Below are 25,523 nucleotides of genomic sequence, written 5' to 3'. Positions count from 1 at the left end.
GGTGGGCTGGTGCCTGGAGCCGGCCCTGTGCTTAGCCATGTCCTAGGACTGTCCTGCAACTCCCTGCCTCATTCACTGCACACCTTTCAACTTCTACAGCAAATGAGGCTGGGACCCTGATTCATCCCCAGAGCTGGCCCATCCTCTGCACTGAATGAGGCAAGTGGAAAGAAAGGGTTGGGGGAAAAGGAAGTGATCATGTAATTGAAGACTGTGGGCATGTCTACACAAATACTTAATGCACAGCAAGCTGGGGTGTAAATCTACCCTGCACTAGCCAGCCACCCACTAAGTGTTTTTGTGGACCCTGCTCCCATGCACTAAAAGTTCCCAAGTGTGCTTGTATCTACACTGCTTTGAACTTTTAGTGCGCAGCAGCAGGGTCCACATGAAAACTTAGCAGGCAGCAGGCTAGTGCAGGGTAGATTTACTTCCCAGCTTACCACAAAATAATTGTTCCTGCAGACAAGCACTGTATCAATAATGCATATGCACCTCTACGCAATTATTCTGTATGTATCTGTGCTGCCCCCTCTTTTTATGCCTCTTCTTTAAACTAAACAATCTTAGTCTTTTCAGTCTTTTCTTGTATGGAAGTCTCACCATGTTTCATAGTTTTCATTTTTGTGTAGCTCTGAAACCCGTCTGCCTACTGTATCTTTTTTGATATAGGGTGAACAGAACTGAACATAGTATTCCAGGTGAGGATGTTGCATATTAAACTTGCAAAGCAAGAACTGAAGTGGCCAGAGTATTTTTCTCCTTCTCTCCCAGGTTAAACTAAGGGTGTAAGATTATGGTGAGACCTAGCATAAGCCTTCTTGCCCGACAGTGGAGCTTTGGAAATAGAGTTTGTTCATTAACATTTTAATCAGGAAACCAACTAAACTGACATCTTGGTATGTATATATGGGTTCTCTTTGTGGCCATTAGTCAGATCTGATTACTTTACTGACAAAAACAAGTTTTTCCTATTGGCAACTCTACAGAGCCAGGCTGTCTAGTGAAAGAGATAGCTATTCCACTTCAGGCATCTAATGAGACTGTATGCTAGACTCAGACCCTGGATTATTTGTTTTTGGTCTGCAGTTATGTATTGAGTGCAGAACAGCTGATCATATAAAAGTTGCTATTTCAAACTTAAATAATTAGAAAACCTTGTCTCCCCATGTTGCCTCACAGCCCCATTTCAATTTCCAAGCATATCATGCAGCCTGCCTTTTACTTTCATTTCTCTCAAGGCCCCGCACTGTGAGAAATTTTCTTCTGGCCCAGCAAAGCAAAACACAGCTTCTAGTGCTCCCAGCCCCAAGCACAGGAAAATGAACTAGACAGTCTCAAACACCACTGTAACACAAGACAGTGCACCATGTTAGACTGCCCAGGCATCTCATAATCTCATTTGACAGGAATACTAGTGAAGCAGCATGAGAGAGGAGAGAATGAAAGCTGAGCAACAGAGGAAAGAAGAGATTTCAGCTGGTCTGCTTAAATTTTTTTCTGTTTACACTTATTTAACTCATCTTTGGGACAAAGCAGATAACTTTGTAGTCTAACAACACTCCCCTTCCATAACATATGTGAGAGTCCCTGGCATATCAGGAGAAACCCAAGAAATATTCCAACAAAACCAAAGAAAATTTCCTATTTCTAAAGTAAAAAAGAAAAGAGTTTTATTTTGTATTTTGTAGAAATCTTTCAGACTTTCTTTGTACATCAAGGGTGGGCAAACTTTTTGACCCAAGGGCCACATCTGGGTGGAAAATTGTATGCATGGCCATGAATGTAGGGCTGGGGTAGGGGTGCGGGAGAGAGTGCAGGGTAGGGGGCTGGGGTGCAGTGTGCAGGAAGGGGCTCAGGGCAAGGGGTTGTGGTACAGGAGGAGTGCGGGGTGTAGGAGGGGGCTCAGGGCAGGGAGTTGGGGTGCAGGAGGGGGTGCGGAGTGCGGGAGGGGGCTCAGGGCAGGAGGTTGGGGTGCAGGAGGGGTGCATCAAGAGGCTCAAGGCAGGGGGCTAGGGGGCTCCAGGCAGGGGATTGGGGTGCAGGGTACAAGAGGGATTCAGGGTGCAGGCTTCGGCCCGGTGCCGCTTACCTTGAGCAGCTCTGGCATGGCAGCGGTGTGCAGCGGGGCTAAGGCAGGCTCCCTGCCTGCCCTGGCCCCACGCTGCTCCCAGAAGTGGCCAGCATGTCCGGCAATGGCTCCTGGGGGTGAGGTGGGGTGGGGTGTAGTGGGGTGGGGCAGGCGGCTCCGCCACACACTGTCCTCGCTTGCGGGTACCACCCCTGAAGCTCCCATTGGCCGCGGTTCCCCGTTCCCAGCCAATGGGAGCTGAGGGGAGCGGTACCTGCAGGCAAGGGCACCGCACTGAGCCCTCTGACCCTCCCTCCAGGGTCCGTAGGGAGCTGGTGCCATCGCTTCTGGGAGCGGCACAGGGCCAGGGCAGGCAGGGAGCCTGCCTTAGCCCTGCTGCGCCACGGGGCTGGGAATCCCACGGGCCGGATCGAAAGCCCTGACAGGCGGATCTGGCCTGCGGGCCGTAGTTTGCCCTCCCCTGTTGTACATCATAAGACTGAAAAACACGGGTGCAGCTATGAATGTAGACAAGGCCTGAGATACATCACTAGTTTTGGAGAGCTGCTTAAGCCATTCCCAGACCCAACAAGCAATAGTATAGCATTAGCACCACACTTCCAATGAAAACCCTATAGGTCAGCTTCAGCAACAATACTTACAACAATGGAGGTCAAGTCTTCACTTTCAAATCGACCAATTGCCAGTTCCATTGACTTATACATGGCTGCTGAAATCCGCTGAGTGATTAGGCGGTTCAGATCTATCGACCTACCAAGAAGCTAAAGAAAATAACCCCCAAAAATGTATCAGACAAAATGGTATGAGACTAATCTTGATTAAATTAAGAAAAATTGGTTTTCTTACCTAACAGATAAAATGAAGAGCTGCATGTGTATATTATATTCAGGCAGAATATACAGATAATACATATGAACATGTATGTTGAGTACACAAGTTACCACATCCCACATTCTCACACAAAAAATACTATAGGTGGTGCATCAAAATCTAATCAAACACTGAGCTAATTATGAATATGTTTGCAAAGACGACTTGATGATAAACTTGTAGAAGACTGAAAAATTATTCAGTTTAGAGAGACAATTCCATCAGGTGCCATATTTCTGTACTTTTAAAAACTAAATATTTGCATTAAAACAGGATCTTTGCAGCTTTAGAGGTCATCTACTGCTGCTGCTTGAAATGATAATGTTCTGTCTCTGATGGTCACACTCAAGCTGTTGTGGATAGGAGGACAACAGAAACAGAATACTATGCCCTGAAGTGTGCAATAAGCACTAGGTACATCAACAGTATTAAAAAAAATGAGTGGTGGAGCATCAGTTTTACTCACTTGGACATGTCTCTGTTTCAGCAGTGTCTCATACCGGTTGGATGGTGGTAAGTGAATTGTTGCCCCCTGATTCTTGCATTCGGAGCGCAACCGTTTATCCAGAAGCAGACTATTATGAGGAAAAAAGAGATTACTGTACATTACACAGAAAACTACTGCAGAAATCAAAGAATCATAGAATCGTAGGACTGGAAGGGACCTCGAGAGGTCATCTAGTCCAGTCCCCCGCACTCATGGCAGGACTAAGTTTTATCTAGACCAGGGGTTCCCAGACTTGGTTCGCAGCTTGTTCATGGTGAGCCCCTGGCAGGCTGTGAGACGCTTTGTTTACCTGAGCGTCCGCAGGTAAGCGGCTGTACCTGCAGACGCTCAGGTAAACAAAGCATCTCGCGGCCTGCCAAGGGCTTACCTTGAACAAGCAGTGAACCAAGTTTGGGAACCCCTGATCTAGACGATCCTTGGCAGGTGTTTGTCTAACATGCTCTTTAAAATCTCCAATGACCGAGATTCCACAACCTCCGTAGGCAATTTATTCCAGTGCTTAACCACCCTGACAATTAGGAAGCTTTTCCTAATGTCCAATCTAACCCGTCCTTGCTGCAATTTAAGTCCATTGTTTCTTATCCTATCCTCAAAGATTAAGGGGAATAATTTTTCTCCCTCCTCTTTGTAACAATCTCTTATGTACTTGAAAACAGTTATGTCCCCTCTCAGTCTTCTCTTCTCCAGACTAAACAAACCCAGTGTTTTTTTTCCAATCTTCCCTCATAGGTCATGTTTTCTAGATCTTTAATAATTTTTATTGCTCTTCTCTGGATTTTCTCCAATTTGTCCACATCTTTCCTGAAATGTGGTGCCCAGAACTGGACACAGTACTCCATTTGAGGCCTAATCAGTGCGGAGTAAAGCAGAAGAATTACTTCTCGTGTCTTGCTTACAACACTCCTGCTAATACACCTCTACCCCGATATAACGCTGTCCTCGGGAGACAAAAAATCTTACCGCGTTATAGGTGAAACAACATTATATCGAACTTGCTTTGATCTGCCGGAGCGCACAGCCCCGCCCTCCGGAGGACTGCTTTACTGCCTTATATCCGAATTCGGGTTATATCAGTTCGCGTTATATCGGGATAGAGGTGTACATCTCAGAATTATGTTTGTCTTTTTTTGCAACAGTGTTAAACTAAATATGAGTCAACAGTGTGTGATCCACTATGACACCCAAATCCCTTTCTTCAGTACTCCTTCCTAGGCAGTCATTTCCCATTTTGTATGTGTGCAACTGATTGTTCCTTCCTAAGTGAAGTACTTTGCATTTGTCCTTATTGAATTTCACCCTATTTACTTCAGGCCATTTCTCCAGTTTGTCCAGATCATTTTGAATTTTAACCCTATTCTCCAAAGCACTTGCAACCCCTCCCAGCTTGGTATCGTCCACAAACTTTATAAGTGTATTCTCTATGCCATTATCTAAATCATTGGTGAAGATATTGAGGAGAGCTGGACCCAAAACTTATCCCTGTGGGACCCCACTCGATATGCCCTTCCAGCTTGACTGGGAACCACTGATAACTACTCTCTGGGAACGGTTTTCAACCAGTTATGTACTCACTTTGTAGTAGCTCCATCTAGATTTTATTTCCCTAGTTTGTTTATGAGGTCATGTGAAACAGTATCAAGAGCCTTATTAAACTCAAGATATATCATATCTACAGCTTCACCCCATCCACAAGACTTGTTACCCTTTCAAAAGAAAGCTATCAGGTTGATTTGACATGATTTCCCTTTTTATAGATTGGCACTATAATTTGCCCTTTTCCAGTCCTCTGGAATCTCTCCTGTCTTCCAAGACTTTTAGAAGAAAATCACTAATGGCTCAGATATCTCCTCAGTCAGCTCCCTGAATATTCTAGGATGTATTTCATCAGGCCTTGGTGACTTGAAGACATCTAACTTGTCTAAGTAATTTTTAACTAGTTCTTTCCCTCTTTTAGCCTTTGATCCTACCTCATTTTCACTGGCATTCACTATGTTAGCTTTCCAATCACTACTAACCTTTTTGGTGAAAACTGAAACAAACAAAAAAACAAAACACATGTATAAAAGATGTTACTATCAGAATAGCTACCTTCCCGCCATAATCTTGTAGTATGCAAATATCTGGTCTGCCAACTTGTAGACGAACTGGTCAAAACACAAGTTTACCTGGAAAATGGTAGAGACATTATTTATTAGTATTTGCACAGAAATAAAAAGGGGCACATATCCTAGTCTCCCTTGTCATTACCTACAAAAACAAATCAAAAAGAGCTAGCAGCACAAAATTCCTCTACTTCCCCATGAAGAGCAGTTACTTCAATCTAAACAATGACAAATCTGGACATATGCAGATGTGTTTATTCAAAGCTTATCACCAAGGAAGATTGCATCCTCCTCCCTTTGTTTCTTCTTTTGGCATTCTCACCACTTTCATTCTATATCATCACCATCTGCTTTGAAGATATACATATTGCTGCATAATGTTCCTTCACCTTTAACAGACTCAGTCTCCCTACTAGGATACATAACCGTTTTCTCCATAGATGAGTTTATTTACCTCTGCCTCAATTTCATCGTAGAGGAACTGCTTCTTAAATTTAGTAAGTGCATAATGAGCACTATCATTGTAAAGATCCAAAGAATAGAGAACATACCTAAATGAAAAAGAAAAAAAGAATAGTTACTCACCCTATAGCAAATTTGATTCTTTGCGATGTTGTGGTCACTTTGGATCCCACTGAAGGTGCGCATATGACTCATGGGCATGAGATCAGATTTTTTTGAATAGCAGAGTTGGGGCGGGGCATGTATCCTGGGCCTCTTTGTGCTCCAGTGCGAAGGCATAAAGGGCAGTGTTGACATGGTGCTGCCTCAGTCGCCTTGAAATTCAAAGCCCACGGTAGGTAGGGACTTCTAAAAAAGAGCGCAGGTCATAACATCTACACTAACTATAACACCCTGAAGAACCACAGTTACTGTAGAGGAAGTAACCATTCTTTCTCCAAATATGTGTCAGCGTGAATCCCGCTGTACGTGGCTGGCAAGCAGTATCCTCTCAAGACGGTGGAAATAAGGTGTTTCAGTTGCACAAGTCAAACAGTGATTGTAGTACTGGTCACCCAAACTTGGCATTTGTTCTAGCTGCCAAGTCCAAGACACAGTGTTTGACAAAGGTCAGTGGGTTACTCTATGTTGGTGCCTTACAGGTTTCTCATATCGGCCCATTTCTAAAGCAGGCAGAAGTCACCTGAGCTCTCGTGAAGTGAGTCTTGATGTCGAGTGGGAGAGGTACACCACTAGCTGGTAACACAATGTATCTCCTTGTGTTATCTGTTCCAATATTCTTTAAGATGATATATGTTGGCCTTTGAATATCCTGTTACAGCCAGAAATAGATGGGGCAACAATTTGAATGGTTTGGTCCTGTCAATATAATAAAAGGGGAACTCTAGATACGCCTAGTTTGTTTAACTTCTCTTCTCCCAGTGACAAATGTGGCTTTGGGAAGAAAACAGGTAAGTTGATGGATTGGTTCAGATGAGATTCTGAGAATGAGTTTCAGGTGAGGTCTTAGCAACATATTTTCCCTTTGAAATGTTGGGGGTGGGGATGGGGGTTAGCCATAGTGCCTGCAGCTCACTCAAAGTGATAACAACTAGGAAGACCATCTTCAGAGTAAAGTGGTGTAAGGAGCATTCTGAGGGAGGCTCAACGAGAGGCTCCATGTGTCTCAGAAGGACTATATTGAGGTCCCAGGCAGGAGGGGGTTCTTTGACTGCTGGATAACTGTGTAATAGACCTTAAAGCTCTTTTATACCATGGGGTGAGAGAAGACCAAACACGACTGTACAGACAATTGACAAGCTGAAATCACTCCAAGGTGGACTTCAATAGAGCTGAGCCAAAGACCGCCTGCCTGAGGTGTAGTAGGTAATCAAGCATCTTCAGTACAGAGGCCTGTACTGTGCCCAGGCCTTTTTGGGCTGCCCATATTAAGAACCCCTTCCATTTTGAAAAGTTTTTCCGGTAAATACTTCCTGCTTTGTATCAGGATTTCCTGGACTGGTAAGGAGCAATACCTATCCGTATCATTCAGCCAGGCAACACATGCACCGTCACATTCAGTGACTTCAGGTCTGTGTGGAGTATCTGGCTGTGATGCTGCAAGATCTGATCCAGATGGTCTAGGAGCTGTATCAAAGGCTGAATGGACATCTGCACAAGATCTGTCAGCCAGAACTGCCTTGGCCAGTACATAGCCACCAGGTTGATCATGGCTGTGTCTCTTTTGATCTTGGAAATCCCCCTGGAAATCTGGGGAACGGGTGGGAAGTTGTACAGCAACTCTTGGTTCTTCAGTAGGAGGAAGGTATCCAGCAGTGAACCTGGACTCAGGCATCTTCTACAATAAAAGTTTTGCACTGTTCTTGGCAGTGCGCACGTGTACCATGGGGAATCCCCACTGATGGAATATCACCAATGAGTATTTGTGGATGGTCACTGACTGCCTCAGGAATTCTTCTAAGTTGTTGCCGGCTCCCAGGAGGCGAAGGGCCTCTCAGAGTTACCCCGTTCTGATGGCACCAACTGCAGAAGTTGATGGCTTCAAGGCCAAAGGGCGAGGAGCGGATACCTGCTTGCTTGTCTGTGTAGTGCATAGTTGTCGTGCTGTCTGAAGCTCTACATTATCGAGTTTCGGAGGACCAGCAGGAAAGCCATGCAGGCTAGTCTGATGGCTCTGAGCATTAGGACCTTCACAGGTAGCCACATGTCACTTAGGGGTCCAAGTTGCTTGGATCTATAGATGGTTCAAGTGAACTCCCCTACCTGTCCCTGAAAACACGTGTAATGAGTGTCTTTGTCAGAGAGGGGACTGAAAAAGAGTCACACACCTCATTTCACATTTGTGGATTCTAACCACCAGGCAAGTTCAGCAGTGACATGATGAGGTACTCTGACCTCCTCGTCTATCGGGTGTTTCCCCAGAGAAAAAACTGTCCTGAGCAGAACTGAAGGGGGCATAGGTGAAGTCTGGCAAGTGGCGTCATGTACATGCATGCCACCGTGTGACCTAGCACTGTGAGGCATGTTCATACTGTGCTGGTTCTGATGTGAGCTGGAGTTTGAGTCTCCGTAGAGGCTTTTCCTGCTCTGTAGGCAACCAGGACTTCTTTGAACTTTACCATCTGAAGTGAGGTAAATGTCAGGTTTTTTACAGGTCACTAAGAGACCCAGCCAGGTGAATACAGAGAGAGCACTGTCCCAGCCTGATGACGTCTTCTACTCTCATCTGCTTCTGATCAGCCAGTTGTCCAATTACGTGTAGATGCCACATCACCTCAGACATTCACAACACCTTCTGTGAAGACCCTTGGTACCATGAAGAGTAAAAATGGCAGACCTCATACTGGTAATGATTTGATCTCACCATGAATCTTGGGTACTTCCTGTGGGCGGGTGAACAGCCGTACTGCCAACTCTTGCAAATTTTTTTTTTTTTGGTCTATCTCATGAAAACATGCTAAAAGCTGCCACCTCACAAACTATCCCTTATTCAAAATTGTATGAAGTGTAGTTGTAGCCATGTTGGTCCCAGGATATTAGAGAGACAAGGTGGGTGAGGTAATATCTTTGATTGGACCAATTTCTGTTGGTGAGAGAGACAAGCTTTTGAGCTTACAGAGAGCTCTTCTTCAGGTCTATAAGCTCAAAGGTCTACTCAGAGGAGTTTTTACTGGAGTTGGATGTCTCCTCCGGGTCTGAGGTGATGCAAACTGATTACTCAAGCAGTGGAGTTTTAGCTGCACATCCCTCGACTTGTGAGCACTCAGTGAGAAGGATTTACACACGATTCATTTGTGGTTTTCCCCAAAACAGAAAAGGCATTGGCGATGCCGGTTGACCAGCAGGGCGAGTTCTTTGTCAGACAGATAGCGATTAAACCATAAGGGTTTGGCACCTGCCATGGTGGTTAGTGCCAAGTACTTGCCATGCTGTACAGGGGACTATGCGGGAGTGTTCTCTCTTTTGAGGGAGATGGCCAAAGAAAAAATTAACAAGGTAAGAGCTGAAGAAGGATTTTTTTCATAAAACTAGGTTAGAAACAGAGCTTGAAGTGAGTAGCAGATCGGACACTCCCCAGGTTCCATCTCACTTCCGTGGACAATAAGAGAGAACTGAAGACACTCCCCTCTTTATTCCTTTATGCCCTTGAACGAGGGCCTGGGAGGCACAGCGTGCAGATGCTGCCCTGAGAGGCACAGCTACTCAGAAAATTCTGATCTTGGGCCCATGCATGCCTACAGTGGGATCTGCACTGACATGTACTCGAAGAACAAATATTCACAGTTTGTGAAATGCTTCTCTGTAAATATATTAACAAAAATCCTTGATAATTGAAAAAAATTATACCTCATTTGTAGTTTAGACTGAGAAGATTAAAAATACAGAAGGCAAGCACGTCTATTACCTGCAACGTACCCTGCCAAAAAAAAATCTGACTAATAAATTCTCTAGAAAGGAGTGAACAGTTGGGGCAACAGTGCCAAACATCCAGTCCAGAGGCTGCATGACAGACTCCAGAGAACGCTGGCCCTCCTGAGCTAAGTTAAGCAGATAGCAGCAGGAGACAGCAGAGAGCACTACCATACAAACCTCAGAATGTAACATTGGTATCCCACATCTCCAAAACATTTCCCAAGCTATTGTTTTTACTAAGCATGACAATTTAAATGTGTGGGGTGGAAGACCTTTCAGACCACACAAGATCAACTTTTCTGGCCATTGCACGATAGGCCCCCATAGGGAATTGGAGCAAATAGGAAGCCACAGAAATGAAAAGCATTAAAATACGGCTATCAGCTTTGTCTCAAAAAGAGATGAAAACAAATAAGACAATTTAGCTTCATTTTCTTTTTCCTTGTACATACACTCAGGATACTGAGAATAAATAATTGTTCACCTGCAGTTCTATTTCTCTGAAGACACTGTATTTGGCTGACTCCTACTCATCCACTTCAGAATAGGGTATATTTTCAATTACATTTTTTTCTGAAGGTGTCTGTTACATTTCTAGTGTGAGGAGCTATTTGCTTTCCATTCAACAAGGAAGTGAGAGTTAAATCCTGGCTGCTCTGAAGGCAATACAAGTATTGCCATTAACTTTGATAGGGTTAGGATTTCACCTGGAAACTTTACGTTCTAGAGTGGGCAGAGAAGCACTGGGTGTTGCTCTCAGAATAAGGCTGGCCTGCCTGTGCCTCAAAGAACCAAAATCGTTGAGAGTCAGGGGAACTAACACTAGAGTGCAGAGATGAAAGAGTAAGTATCCAGGAAACAGTATCTTTAAAGAATTACGTTTGCAATACTATCCCAGCAACAACTTGTTAACATCAGTGAAGGCACTAACTTTATAATGCAATGGTATTTAAAATGATGCAAAAGAAGAGCACACATAGACCTTACTCCATCATTGATGCCTCTTTCGTCTCCAGAATATGGTCAGTCAAAATCCAAGGCATAGACATCTCAATGGGGAACTGGATTCTTCTACCCATGGTGAGTTCTAAGAAGAACTCTCTGAACCACAACTGGGACAGGTCACAGCATTGCTGCAAGGTTTCTTTCAGAATAAATGATAAGCCATTATTCTTCTCATATGAGAAACAGGTTAAGAACAAAACAAAAAAATGTGATTATGATGGTAAATGTGAAACTACAAAGCAGGTGAGTCACTAGAGCTACATGTAAATCAAATTCAAATGTAAAACCTGTGAGGTTTTTAAAACAGTTATGAACACACACAAAAGCTCAAGTGTTTCATTACAGAAAATATTGCCAAAGTGGGCCAGCCCACTGGTTTAGTGGCAAAAGTATATTATACCACCCTGGAGGAGAGCCAAGTTTAATTCTCCAGCAGGGGCTCAAAGTGCTGTAAAATCAATGCTCTCAGCTCAAGAAGTAGCTTGGGGAGAAGGAAGGCTGGAGCATCTTGTGGCCATCATTTTTATTCCATCCGTCCGATTAAGCAGTAGAATTGACTGGCCACACATGATCCTTGCAGATTAGAAGGGCAGGGAATTATCTGAACTCTTGAGGGAGAGTCTGGAATAAGGGAAGATAATTCTGAGATGATGAGAGATTCCTTTAGTCTCTCCAGGTAACAGACACACCACAGGCAATGTTTTCAGATTGCTAGAGACCCAAAACAAGCATGAACTTTTTACTTTAACATTTTCTAACGAACACAGTGCTGTTTATGGAAAGCGTTAGTACTGGAACTAACAGGCACCTCTCTTTTGAGAGCTAAGGGTTCCAGAAAAATAAAAAGATGAAAGACAACACAACATGGTGATGACGAAGACTAGATACATTCAATGTCAGTAGGTGAATCCATTAGGATAACATGTTTCCGATTACAACTGACAAAATACAGAGGGGTAGCTAATCAATACCAAATTTACCACTACTGGGGACTCGGTGTGTCTTCTAAAAAAATAAAATTCTTAAATTTTTGCTATTTAAACAGGTTTGATGTTGTGTCTTTATTATATAAAAATATAAGATAACAATAAAAAAAAATACAGCCCATTAAAACAAATGCATAAAAGGGGGAAAAAACCACAACATTTAGATGAATCTTTCTTTTGTATTTCAAAAAGTTCTGACTGGCCAATGTTTTAGATAAACAAACCAGATCTAACTGGCTTAGGTAATCGGAAACATTTTCCAGGGCACGTTAAAGGTGTTAGGACATGCTAAGCTGGACACTGATCATCTACGTATCTTACCACTGAAATTTATCAAATGAGTGTAGAAGAAAGACTCGCGATGAAATTTTTCTATGTCCAATATGGTGGGCCCCTCAAGGCTACTTCTCAAGGTTTTCTTGGAACCACTTTTGTCAGCAATGAGAGACTCTAACATAGTTCTCACCATGTAAAGCTGTATCATTAAAGGAAACATTTGTGGTGGAAAGGAAAAAAGGAAAATACACATGGTACATTAGTTGAGCAACACTGAGAAATACTATCAAGAAAGTGACTGCTCCACTTCAAACTGAAACCTAGTAAAATTTCGGCAAGAGCCATGCCTTTCTCCTTTGGGAAAAAGATAACTGCTCCAACCAAAAGTTAATGCCAATATAAATGCCTAGCCAGAAAGCCTTCCATGTAAAGGGAGTCTGCATTAATATAAAGCAATATATAATTTGCAGTGGAACAGTTCACTTGCTACAAATAAAAATAATAAGTAATATCTTACCACCAAAGTTTAAAAGAGGCGGATAGATGTAGGACTGCCTCAGAAACTTGTTTATCACATGCAATAGCTTTTCCATTCCAAGAGACTTGAGCTGCTTCAACAGCTCAGCAGAGTTTAAGGACTCTGTCATAGTGCGAACCATGTAGAGCTAAAAACCAACAGACAAGGAGAGGCAGGGGGGAGAGAAACAGTTAATACAACACGTGGGTAAATAAGGAAGGGGAAACAGAAGCAGAAAAAGTGTGTGTTAGTGTGTTAAGGGATGAAAAACAATACAGTAAGCATGCAGAGGGAAATATCCATTTCTAAAGTAGGCAAGTTTCTTCATTTGGCCTCATTATTCTGTGAGGGTCCAAGACAATGCTCATTTAAGTCAATGGAAAGGCTCCCACTGACTTCAATGAGAGCTGAATCTGGTCATAAGAGACTAGCTGCTTCTCGTTTTTTTCACAAAGATTTCTAAGTGCAGTAAATCCAGTGAATTATTATTTTGAAATTACATAAAATTGACAGAACTGCAATCCAAGGAATTGCTGTAATTTGTTTCCCCGCCTCAGCAAAGATAAACAGGTGTTTATATCCAAGAACAGACAGCAGACAGAACAGTGTATTTTAATGAGCTTGCAACAACCAGTGAAAGAAAGCCCCCTGAACATACCAAGAGTAAGAAAAAACATTGGTGGTGATTTAAAAAAAAAAAAATTATTAGAATAAAGCATTGTACTGATTCCATTTATTTAAACAAAAATTTCATTAGCTATTTAAACATTTTTCCAGACAATTTTTGAAACGTAACTCAGTCACCCATGATTAATATAAAAGCACTGCCTAAACAGGCTCTTCCCCAACCCCACCCCAAGATTTTAGGAATCACTGTATTTCATTGATATACCATAATTCCACTCATTTTCATGTCCCAGTGTGCTCAGAGCACTCTGCAGTAATTTATCAATCATAAACGCGCTACTATACAAACTTCCCTCAAAACAGCAAACAACAAAGATAAAGAGAGATCCCACATAGAAAACGGAGAAGGGGCAAGCTTCTCAATATGGGGTAACAGTGGTTATTATAAAGAACATCTTTGAAAAAATTATGTTGTTTAACAGTAGCAAGAGAGAAGATTAGATGGATTTCAAGGTGGAATTCTGCACTCTGTGGACCACCATGGCAAAAGCACAAGACATTATGGACTTAAGACACAGTGGTGGAAAGAGAGGTGGGGTCAGCAGAAATATCCACCAGGACCAAGTTCAAGTACGCAAGTATAAAAGATAGGAAGGACCTACACAGTTAAGGAAACAACAAGGACAATTTAGTCTGGAAGGAGGAGCCAGCCAGGAAAGGATCCAGTCATTTCAAAAATAGAAGAAGTTTGAACATTTAAAAAGGCATGGCTTTAAAATGTGGGCATTCCCTTGGAACAAGATCAAAAGTATGGAAGTGGAGCGCTTGGGAAAAGAATACATTAGGGTACAAAATGAAAGTGAAAGCTTCCCAGATAGAGAATTTTGACTAATCCAGATTTAGAGTGGATTTATATTTTAAATGTATATATTTTTTAAGTATAACTTGGGAGTAATCTAAATCCACTCCAGCTTTTAACAGGGCTCAGTGGTGAAGAGATTTCTATGTCAGTCAGTGATGCTAATACTATGGCTATCATACAGGAAGAACAAGAAATACCTGAGTACTGGAGGGTCCCACTGCTCGCCTCGGAACTTTGATGTCAAAACCACTTTTGGGGTCTTTCTCTCCTCTTAGTGCTGGGTCATTAAATGGTTCATGTCCTGCTTCCCAGTCACAAACTGTCTTTCTGATGGCCTGAAGAACACTAGACACAATCCAAAATGCTTTAGCACCCAAACAAATATAAATGCTTATTTCAGAGCCACAAGCATGTTGAAGCAAACTTTCTAGAGGGGCGGTATTTTATCAGTCAAACTTATATTTTCGAGTCATACTTTGACAGCATTTGTTTTTTCCATCATTGATAGATACCTTTAGCAAAATATACATGTATATTATTGATCTTGGGTTGTACACCATCAGAATTCACTAGCACAGATACAAATTCAATATAACGTTAGAATTTACCATCAAATGAATCAGACCTGAAGAACACCGATAATAAAGAAGAAAGCTTCTGCTTAAAAAATATTTTGGTAATGCGTATTACTTTTTAAAATTCTAAGAAGGATTCTGATAAAATAATCTCTTAAAGGTTTGCATAGGTCTGGCTGTGGTCATCCATTATGATGATGCTCTTCAGTTAGAATTCTAAGTATTGAATTGGAATATGCGTACTTCTCAAAAACCATCTAAGCATTGCTCATAGTGTACTGAGTGATCAAGTGAACTCCACCTCCCACATTCAAACATTTCTGCAAAATGTTACTTTAATGGCTCAAGAAACACTTTTCTGTTTCCACACCCAGAAAACCTCAGACTACAACAGATTTACATAAGGAATATGAAAGTCACCAGAAAAAAACAGTGTAAGAATCTACTTGCAAATCTTAAAATCTGGAATAATCTGAACATTTCATTCATTTGTTTGGGATGGTATTTTTGTGGAGGTGGAGTTTAGCAGTAGCATGACCAGTCAAGGGTCTTCACCCACAAGGATCTTGCAAGGCATCCAGCAATGGGTGGGAGTAAATCAAAAAGGTACAACATGTCATGAGGAAAGGCAACAGCTGGAGAGACAAAAACAAGGTTAAGGATGGCACTGACCACAGTATAGAAGATTGAGTAGTGGGAGGTGAAGAGAGCAGGAAAAGTTGAGGGGAAAGACAACAACAAGAGGCTTTTTTCTTTTTCTTTTTTTGTGGTGGTGGGGGTTGGGATGAAGAGACAGAGAAGATGGACGAGCAATATAGAAGTAGTAGTAGTACTGGAGTCATCAGAAAGTTGCCTCCAGTTTCTCTTTAAAATAAAAAACAAGACAACACATACCATTAATAGCAATGGTAGAATTAAAAGGTTTAAAGATTACATGTTGTTACCCATTCTAGTTCTCTTATCCTAAAGTAATCGGCACTGAGCAGGTTGTTTTAGACTAATATGTAGTCAGCAAAGCTAATTTTTGACATTCAAACTATGAGCAATGGTGGTGGTTGCCTTTGAAATATGAATGTTAGCATTAGACAATATTTAACTAGTAAAATATGGGAGAAGGAATATAGGACGTTGTGTGAAAATGTTAACACTACCTCTGAATTACGTTTTTCTTCTTCTTTATGGCCTGCCTTAATGGTTCCCTCAGTGTAACCTGGGAGAAGTCCTGAAGAGCAGCATAAATGGTATGACGTATGGCATGGTTAAAGACACTTTCCATTCTCCCCATCAGCACCTGAAGACCTTTGATCATGGCAATAACCTGTAGGGAGAAATAAATATATATATATATATATATATATATATATATATATATTTTAAATATATATAAATAAAGGGAAGAGGGAAGAATGAAAAAGCCCAAATCTCTATAAAAGGGGAAATTTTCTTTTACCTCAACCAAGGCAAACTTCTCTTCACTGGTATAATTGTATCGTGTTGCTCTTTCATACTCTTCTGCATTATCAGGGCAATCTTTATTGGAGTATTTGTCAGTTGGATGCACTAGTTTCCATGAATACTGAAATTCACACAGGTAGGTGAAGAAAGATATATGGAAGAAAAGAAAAGATTGAGAAATAACACAAAAATACCACAGGACACCCTACCTGTAATGCAGGTTTTATTCTAATAAGACATTCCTTCATTCTTAGTAATAGTTGATGATATGATACTGCACGTTTTTAGAACAGTACTATAAGTTCTAAAACTCCTGACAGAAATCACTTGCCCTATTCACTACTTTCTAAAAGATCTATCGGACATATATCTCTACACTACATTAATTCAAAGAATACAAGAAATTCTCAGCATGTGATGTGGTCTAACGTTTTAATGAAGATTAACGTAAGTAAAAACCTGTCTTCACTTCACCTACAGAGAACCGAGAAAGACACCTCATATGCAAAAACAAGTGTAAAGAGAAGATTTTGAAATGAGTGACTGTTTAGATTTTAAAGACAGTTTGAAGCCAAATAGACTTGCTGATTTCTGTTAGGACTTAAAAAAAAAAAAGAGAGAGAGAGAGAGAGAGAGAGATTGATTTTGCCTGTGACTCTGAAAATGCAATATTTCAAGAGAAATGTGTCCTGTTCAGGTACCAAGATCAAAATATCATACTAACATAGTGCAAGATGTTCCAGTACTGATTTTTAGCAGGAATTGATCATATAAATTAATTATGTTAAATGGAAAATTCTAGTTACTTACTAATCCAGTTTTCCATAACTTTAATTTTAACAACAAGAACTGAGTTGTGACACCTACCACAACTTGAGTGGTAGACAGATTTATAGTGCTGTATAAGACATTATTATGGGTTAAAATACCAAGTGCCAAAGCAAAGTTTATTAATAGAAACTTAGCCTTAGGCCAACGCACAAAAAACAAAAATATTACAATAAAACTTAAAACTAAACCTAAAATTATAAAATGTTAAAATACTTATAAAGATTTTTTTTTAAAGCCAGATACCATCAAACCATAAGTAATCACCATGCCACTTGCCTTCTCCTTATTTGAGTGGCTGCCCATGCAAACAGAACGAACACTTGGATCATAGGTACATTGTCAGTTCCTAAGAAACATTCTATTTCCTGAGAGGTCATAGAAAAAGACATCCAGGACAAAAACACTGAAAGCCATTTTGACCTCAAGTGACAATACAGATTACAATGTAACAGATCATGGAGTAGGTCTTCCAGCTACCCTAAACTGCAGGGACAGCGTTGGTTACATTTCTCAGTGCCAGTATATCGGCTGTCTAAGTAAGCCATTTGCTTGGATTTAAAAGGGAAAGGTGTAAAGGCCGTCCTTATCATGCTATTTACATAAACCATCTAAATATCTGGCAAACCCATGAGTCTTTTTAACAGGGAGGTAATCCAGGTGATATTTGAAAGAGAAGCAATTGCCATATCCATTTGCTTATTAATATCTTCTATTCTTAACTTGATTGTGGGTTTCACATTTTTAAACTTAAATCTAATAATTTCTGATTCTGAGAAACCTAGAGAATGCAGAGTTTTGAATATATACTAACCGACGAAATGTACATGAAAAAGACCTAGTGAGCTGTTCCTCTATGCATAACTTTGGCAAACACTGTGGGGGCATACTTCGACTAAAAAGCTGAATATTAATATTGCTATACTGCACTTTGGACAGAACAGAGTTTATACCTGTCTCAGAACAGCTGGGGTATTATTTGGGAGACAACAAAAATCTTTCTAAGAAATTTGTTTTGAATCACTCCCAGCCCTGTGGGCTCATTCCAGCCCCATATTAAGTGCCATGGAGTCACATTAAAATTTTTCACAGCAAGTAAAGAGAAACAATTCTTGTCTTGCAATTTAAGTTGAGTACAACAAAGAGGATCCCAGGAGAAAACAGTAGGCAAGGGAATGGAACACGTAAAAACTAGTTTGTGGTGTTAAGATAGCACAATATGCCTGTTAGGGACTTTTTTACTTATTTGTACTCTATTTACATAATAAGGGTTGTGGGTTGAGAATGTGGGTAAAGATTTTGAGGAGGGATTTGAAAAGGGAGCGGCAGGATAGATTGTATACAGGCTCAGAAAGAAATTCTCGGCATTGGAGAGGGTGGGGGTGAGGTATGAGAGAAGGGACTGACAGGACTATGGGAGGAGTTACTGAAGTGCTTGCACAAGTAAGAAATAAGGGGTTGAGAAATCAGAAAAGCACAGCACGGGACATAACCAGACAGAAGAGCAGTGAGCAACCAGTGACAAGATATGGGCAGGAGCAGAGCTGCATAGAACCCAAATAGAAAGTGTGAATTTGATCCAGAAGACAATGCAGAGCCAGAAAAGAGTCCCGTAGCAGAGAGATCCCATAGTTGTCGTGCAGGAGAGAGAGATGATTTGGAAGCAGCAATTTGTAAAGATAGAAACTAGGGAAGCAAGAGGGATTTTGGAAGACAGAGAAAAAGGGGTTGCTGTAGTCTAAGTGGGAAATCATCAAAGCATGAACTAAAGGTTTTCACAACAGAAAGGGGTGGATAGATTTTGTATACATTACATAGGAAGAAATGACACGATTTATCTGTCCTAATTTTCAAAAGGTGGTTAGGAACCAAGGATGTGTTTATCATAGTACCACTCATGGAAGCACTACATACGGCAGGCCGTTGGCCTTGCACCGCCAATTAGCTGAGCTCTAACAGTTGATTTTTTGGTTTGGTGATCAAAAATGAAAAACTGAAAAACAAATTATTTAGGATGGAACAAAACATTTCATTCAACCCAAAATGAAATTTTTTAGGTTTTTTGTTTTGGGTGTTCTTTACCTTTTGAAAAATCTAGGTACATTTTAAAACAACATGTCATTTTGAAACAAAAAAAACTGAAACCTTTCATTTCAACTTTTTTGAAATTTTGTTTTTTTATTCGGCTGAAACTATTGGCCAAATTCAGCCCTAATTCATGAATAGCTTTAGTCTCCTCGAATCTGCATTTTTCAGCTAATAAACTATTTGACTGAAAAATTTCGCCCAGCTTGACTGCCAATACTGGACAGAAGTAGGCAGAAGCACATGTTCCACCTACCACCACCTGCAGACTGTCTAAACTCTTGGGATAGGTTGTCTTGGTTAGACCATGGTACAGATAGGATACGCAGTGTTAATGTATGAGAGCCAGGGACATTTAAAAAAAAAAAAAAAAAAAAAAAAAAAAGTACTTTAGCATCCTCTCTTTCAATTGTTGCCATTACAAATACCTTGTTTACATTTAAGTCAAAGTTGCAGATTTTTAATAACTTTCCCCACTGGCATCTACTCTCAGCAAGATTAGTTGTTTAAATAAAAACAGATCATTAGAGCTTTCCTATACCTCCCCTCTCATATTTCCCACTCTTGCTCTCTGTCATGTTTTTCCTCCTTTTTCTCTGTGTTCACCAGTCTTATGACTAAAGGCTTGATCTGAAGCCAATAGGAATCTTTCCATTTACTTTCGTCACTTTTGGATGAGGCCCTAAATGTTTTAATTTATTCACCAGAAAATGTCAAAATACAACTGCTTTCTGTTATTTATACCACATATCATCTGCTGTCTTTTTCACTTTGGGAAGTGTGTTGGGATACAGTCTATGAAAGATCATTTAAAGTTGTATTGTAGCAAAATAAAGGAAGTTTTAAAACCGCAAAACATATGTTCAAAAGCGGAATAAAAATAGCTAGCTCTGGCTTAAAGGGGATCACTACATCTTAAATTTAATAAGTTCAGCCTACTGAAAGAGGATGTGAGAGATATTGCATCTTGGCCAGCTGATTAATACAGTTGTACTGCCACTATCTCAAGAAAAAAAAACATTGTGTCTTCTTCCCTGGTTGAAAATAGAAGTGCCACTAAACAAATGGCGATAGAGCATATAAATATTTTTCATCAAAGCAAAAACCACCCAGTCTCACTATCTAGTTGTCTCATCTCCCTAAACTTCCTCCTTTTCTGGTTTTGCTTCCCAGGTAACATACCACTTCCATAACATGTGCACTCCACTGAGATAGGAGCTGTAGTCCCTGGAGAGAGAGATCAAAGAGTTTTCGATACTCTGCATCTGTTTTCTGAGCTTCCTGACGGCCAGACCCAGTCACTACCTAGAACAAAATAAAGTAAACCCAAGTATTAAATGCGCTGTGTGTGGCACTAAAAAAACATTTTTTATTGGAAATAAAAGATTGTGCTGGTTAATATGCACTAGACCTTGCATTCAATACAATTACTGCCTTTTCAGCCCACATATTTACTTACTTAAAATTTCACAAATTCTAGAGATAAAGTACTTATATCCTTTATCACCAAAACATTACAGCGGACTAAGTCAAGAAGACAGCCCTCATACGGTATGAGGAAGATGTGCCTGTTTTGAAGAATGCACTCCTAACCTCTGTTTTTATTCATAAAGCTATGTATATGCTCTTAGGCTATGAGTTTGACATGCAATTCCAAAGAAAATACCCCACCTGTTCTGGAATGTACTGGCATACGAGAAGCGTGATGAAGTCTGCAAATACAGAATTAAGGCTAACACAAACTTAGTTCACTCTTATAAGCTTGTGCAAAAACATCATTAGGAGATCTAAGTGTTTAAATAAGGTCATTTTAACATAGTCTGAGGTTTACTTACATCTCATGCTTCTAATTATAGCAACGTTCATTACTCAAGTGCAATTGGCACAGACAGCATTAACCCACCTCACTGTTGCTGTAACGAGCCAGTTCTGAAATGAAGCGCATATGGTCTTCTCTGATCTGGATCATTTGCTCACAGATGTTGTACTGGGGACTGCTGCTGGAAGAGGTGCACGTCCATCTATTTCAGAACACGAGAAAAAATAAATCCTGACCTTAGAGACATCACAAATTAATATCACATAAGTGATACGACCGAGCCGCTGTTTTCAGCTTTTACATCTTCCTTCTCTTTTTTTTAGGCCTTGAGTCATGGATTCCCTCTCTCTGTCCTAGAAGTTTTAGAGATGGGCTGTCTTTCTGAGCCCAAACAATACCAACAGGTCAAGATCTATCCCTCACTCAACTACCTTAAGAAAAGGTCTTCACTTTACCCATGTTTAACTATAAAGCCTGCCAGTTACTGTGTGTTCCTGAGTAGAAAATTTCATAATGGTATAACCTCAGAAAAGGACAAAGGGCATACTACTATTACCAAACATGCCAAATTAAACAACAGCAATGAAAAAACACTAGCCTTATGCACCACAAGGATCTGCCCCTCTCCCCAGTATTGTGCTGCATTCCTACCTGGATTTGTTTTCCTCGTAGTGGGCGCTAGTCTTAATGTATCTTGCCAGTTCAATCTGCATATCACCAAACAGCGGGACCACTTGCAGCTGCTGTACTCAAGGGGGAAAAAAAGATGAAGTAAGTTATTAAATGCAAATTTTTTAAGTGTTTTTAAATTTTATTTGGTTATCCTAACAAATCACCCTCTTCAAGTTCAAAATTATCTGGCTTAGTTAACAGTGTTATTTTGTTAAAGATTGTTTTTGTCATCCAACTAAACTATGTACAAATTTGAACAATTGAGAGTATCCACTCATGAAAAAGTATCACATTATTTGGTTGAAGTATAATACTATGTATTTTAAATGGGAGAAAAATCACCATTAAAATACAATATTTTAAAAATTCTAATTAAAACATTACTCTCTTAACCAACCTTAAAGAACTTGTCTATCTTGGTCAAGTTTATTCTTTTCTTTGCATCCAATTTATAGATATTACTGACACTTCCATCCATCAGGTACAATCCAAAGCCCATTACCTGGAAAAAGAACAAACCATATAACTTTTCCATAAGACAAGCTCACAAGTAGTGATTCAGCTGAAAATAAGACCATGTTCTTTTATCATAATAATACATAACTGGTTAACACACCCACAACCACACACCAGGCACTTTTCAAAACTCTCAGTGACAAAATATGAGACTTAGGAGTATGTATTTAATTTTTCTGTAGTACTTTAAATTTACAGTCATGTCAGTGTGTAGCATTTTTAAAATTAATATTAGCCTGATTAAACAAGACTTACTGAAAGCAGCTTAGATGCATAAAGATTAGACATACAAAAATGTTATCCCATTTAAATTAGAATGTGGCTCTTTTTAGATATTTCATTTAAATTCCTATTTCTTATTAAAATGATGGATGCAGAGTTGGTTATGTAACAGAAGTTTAGGTCAACCACTGTCAAGCTCCTTCTTTTTTATAGCCCTCTGTTTATCTTTAGATTATACATAGGAGAACTCTGCTGCACCCAAAAAAAAAGAGAGTGATTAAATTCTGGAATTAATAACAAACTGTTATAATTCTACACAGGCAATAGGACTTACTTAGTACTAGAAATCCAGAACTACAGTCCATAATATATGTGCATGTTTAACTGCTCAGCAGCACTGATGGGCACTTTAGAGATCCTTACAGGTAGAATATATCCAGTACATTCTATGGTTCTTTCAGGGTGCCAGCATATCTCATCTGCATGACAAATACTGTACCTAGTTCTTTGGGGATTAAATACCCCAATTCCCTCAGAAGAGCTTGTCCTACTTGAAAGCATTTTAAGTGCTATTCCATATTTTTTTCTATATAATTTCATCTATTGAGACATTCAGCTGAAAATACCATACTTACATGAAGTACATTTCACATTTCCCCTCATCCACCACAATAGTACATATGCAAGTTCCAAATTACTAAATTTATCTACCAACGGTTCAGTTTAATCATAACTAGAGCCATCTGGACCCTGGAAGTAATACAACTGGCAAATGAAGTTTCAATATGCAGAGCCACCTTCAAACACCCTTTTTGCCCAAACATACTACATATCTAAAAATAAAATGTATTAGTTCAATTTTGCCTTCACTAAAACTCTATAGAAACATTTTCCCACCCCAGGCTTCGGTTCAATTAGATCATCTCCAATATGTACAAAATAGCAGAGGTGAAAGTAAGCCAATATGCCCCGGTACGGCGTACTGGCAAGAGCCAGTGAGCTGTACCAGGGCGGCCCGGCTTCCCCAGGTCGCAATTTAAAGGGCCTAGGGCTCCCAACAGTGGCTGGAGCCCTAAGCCCTTTAAATTGTCAACAGAGCCCCACTGCTGGAGCCCTGGAGTAGCGGCGGGACTCTGGGGGTTATTTAAAGGGCTGGGCCTCCCAATGCCTCTACTGCCCTGGGCCCTTTAAATAGCTGCCGGAGCCCCGCCACCACTACCCCAGAGCTCCGGGGGCTATTTAAAGGGCCCAGGGCGGTAGAGGCAGAATAACTGTGTGTGTGAAACCAGACAATCACTATGCTCTCAAATGAACTAAAACAGGAAAAAGATAAAAACACCACATCTCCTGTGGGTGAAGGTGAACACTTTTCACAAACCCCAGGGCTCCAGGGGCTATTTAAAGGGCCCGGGGCAGTAGAGGCAGGGGAGCCCTGCTGCCAGAGCCCTAGGGTACAGGGCCGGCTCCAGGCACCAGCCCACCAAGCTTGTGCTTGGGGCGGCACCTGGAGGGGGGCAGTGCAGTGCGGCGCTCTGGCTCCAGCCACCGGGGAAAGCGGGGCCACGGCCGGGCTCGCCGCCCTCCCCCCAGCGCTCTGACCGCCGGGGAGAGCAGAGCCCCAGCCAGGCACTCCACCTTCCCCTCGGCGCTCTGGCCGCCGGGGAGAGCAGAGCCTCGGCCAGGGCTCGCCGCCCTCCCCCCCCCACGCCCTCCCCTGCCGCGCTGGGGGCGGGGGGGCGGGAGGAGGCTTTTTTGCCTGGGGTGGCAAAAAAGCCAGAGCCGGCCCTGCTAGGGTAGCAGCGGCAGCTGGGGACTCTGGCAGTGGTTTAAAGGGCGATAGCGGCGGCCGAGACCTGGGCTCTTTAAACTGCTGCCAGAGCCCCTGGCTGCCACTGCTACCCCAGCGGGGGAGGGGGAGGGCACTTACCGGTACAAGGCGGGCTGGGGCTGGCTCTGACCCCCCCATCCCCGCCCCTTCCACCCGAGGCCCTGCCCCTTACGGGGGCCAGAGCCGGTCCCAACCCAGCCCCGTACCGGTAAGTCCCTATTTCTAGTTTCACCCCTGCAAAATAGAACTAATTAGACACTTCCAAAAATAAAAGATTTGCAGTATGTAATACATGTAGAAGAAAAGGAGGAGATATAGGAAAAAGGAAGTGGCAAAATTTTATATAAACACATTAATCATTATGAGTTATTTGGCTGTCTGTTTCTGGGAAACAGAGGACTGGCTGAAGTGAAATTCACAAGTATTTGTGTCCTTCCCCATTATAGTTAAACTTTGCAACACTTTAAAAAAAACCTTACTTTTAAGAGCATGTGTTTCTCACTGGGTGTTAGATACATTTTATTTTCATAGTAGTCCACGCACAAATTCACAATATCAGCCAGCAGTTCTTCATAGCCAGAAATCACCTCAAGCTGTTGCTGTAAAGACTAGAAGACAAAATAAAATAAACAAAATAAAAACATTAAGTCTACTGCTTACACACACAAGATGTCAGCAGTTACTACAGAACTGCATTAAATGCCCCAATAGCAACTGTGTGTGTGAAACCAGACAATCACTATGCTCTCAAATGAACTGAAACAGGAAAAAGATAAAAACACCACATCTTCTGTGGGTGAAGGTGAACACTTTTCACAAACCCATCCCTCTATATCTAACATATCAGTTCTCATCCTCAAAGGAAACCTGCACAACACTTTCAAAAGACAAGCCTTGGACCTTAAATTCTTAACTTTGCTAGACACTAAAAATCATGGACTGGATAGACTCACTGGATTTATGGTTTATCACAATAATCTATAACCCACTAACAACTCTCCCTCCCCAGACTGTATTTCCTCCCACTTTCTTTCCTCCCCAGACTGTATTTCCTCCCACTTTCTTTCCTCCCTATGACTGGAGGGGTGTTTACGGGCCACTTCACCTTGAATGGTCTCTTGAAATGTGTTAACTACTTACACTAAACAATCTGTTCCATCATGTATTGAGCTGTAACACTCCGAGTAAGTTTCCCAGACCTGAAGAAGAGCTCTGTGTAAACTCAAAAGCTTGTCTCACTCACCAACAGAAGTAGTCCAATGAAAGATATCATCTCACCCACCTTGTCTCGCTACAGAACTGAG

The 25,523-nt window shown here is 41.3% G+C and overlaps 1 protein-coding gene across 18 annotated transcripts in view; it reads right to left on the bottom strand.

Annotated features, from left to right (window-relative positions):
- The window catches only part of CYFIP1 (cytoplasmic FMR1 interacting protein 1), a 128,014-nt gene that overhangs the window by 63,016 nt on the left and 39,475 nt on the right, over positions 1-25,523 (bottom strand). For 6 of the 18 annotated variants that reach the window (XM_065591202.1, XM_005283289.5, XM_005283290.5 and 3 more), the window contains exons 8-21: positions 24,699-24,827; positions 22,051-22,155; positions 21,633-21,724; positions 21,066-21,183; positions 20,345-20,467; positions 16,245-16,370; positions 15,946-16,112; positions 14,417-14,564; positions 12,259-12,412; positions 10,934-11,090; positions 6,027-6,123; positions 5,559-5,635; positions 3,429-3,537; positions 2,734-2,853 (exon numbers count right to left, since the gene is read on the bottom strand). In XM_065591202.1, the coding sequence (XP_065447274.1) occupies positions 2,734-2,853; positions 3,429-3,537; positions 5,559-5,635; positions 6,027-6,123; positions 10,934-11,090; positions 12,259-12,412; positions 14,417-14,564; positions 15,946-16,112; positions 16,245-16,370; positions 20,345-20,467; positions 21,066-21,183; positions 21,633-21,724; positions 22,051-22,155; positions 24,699-24,827 (1,722 nt within the window). Of the gene's footprint in view, positions 1-2,733; positions 2,854-3,428; positions 3,538-5,558; positions 5,636-6,026; positions 6,124-10,933; positions 11,091-12,258; positions 12,413-12,730; positions 12,879-14,416; positions 14,565-15,466; positions 15,659-15,945; positions 16,113-16,244; positions 16,371-20,344; positions 20,468-21,065; positions 21,184-21,632; positions 21,725-22,050; positions 22,156-24,698; positions 24,828-25,523 lie in introns of those variants that run through there. The other 12 variants (XM_065591206.1, XM_065591203.1, XM_065591213.1 and 9 more) reach the window with 5 other exon arrangements.

Source organism: Chrysemys picta, chromosome 1, assembly GCF_011386835.1.
Source record: "Chrysemys picta bellii isolate R12L10 chromosome 1, ASM1138683v2, whole genome shotgun sequence".
Taxonomy (NCBI): domain Eukaryota; kingdom Metazoa; phylum Chordata; order Testudines; family Emydidae; genus Chrysemys; species Chrysemys picta.
Note: the sequence above shows the minus strand (reverse complement) of the source record. Positions and strands in the feature narration are given on the sequence as shown.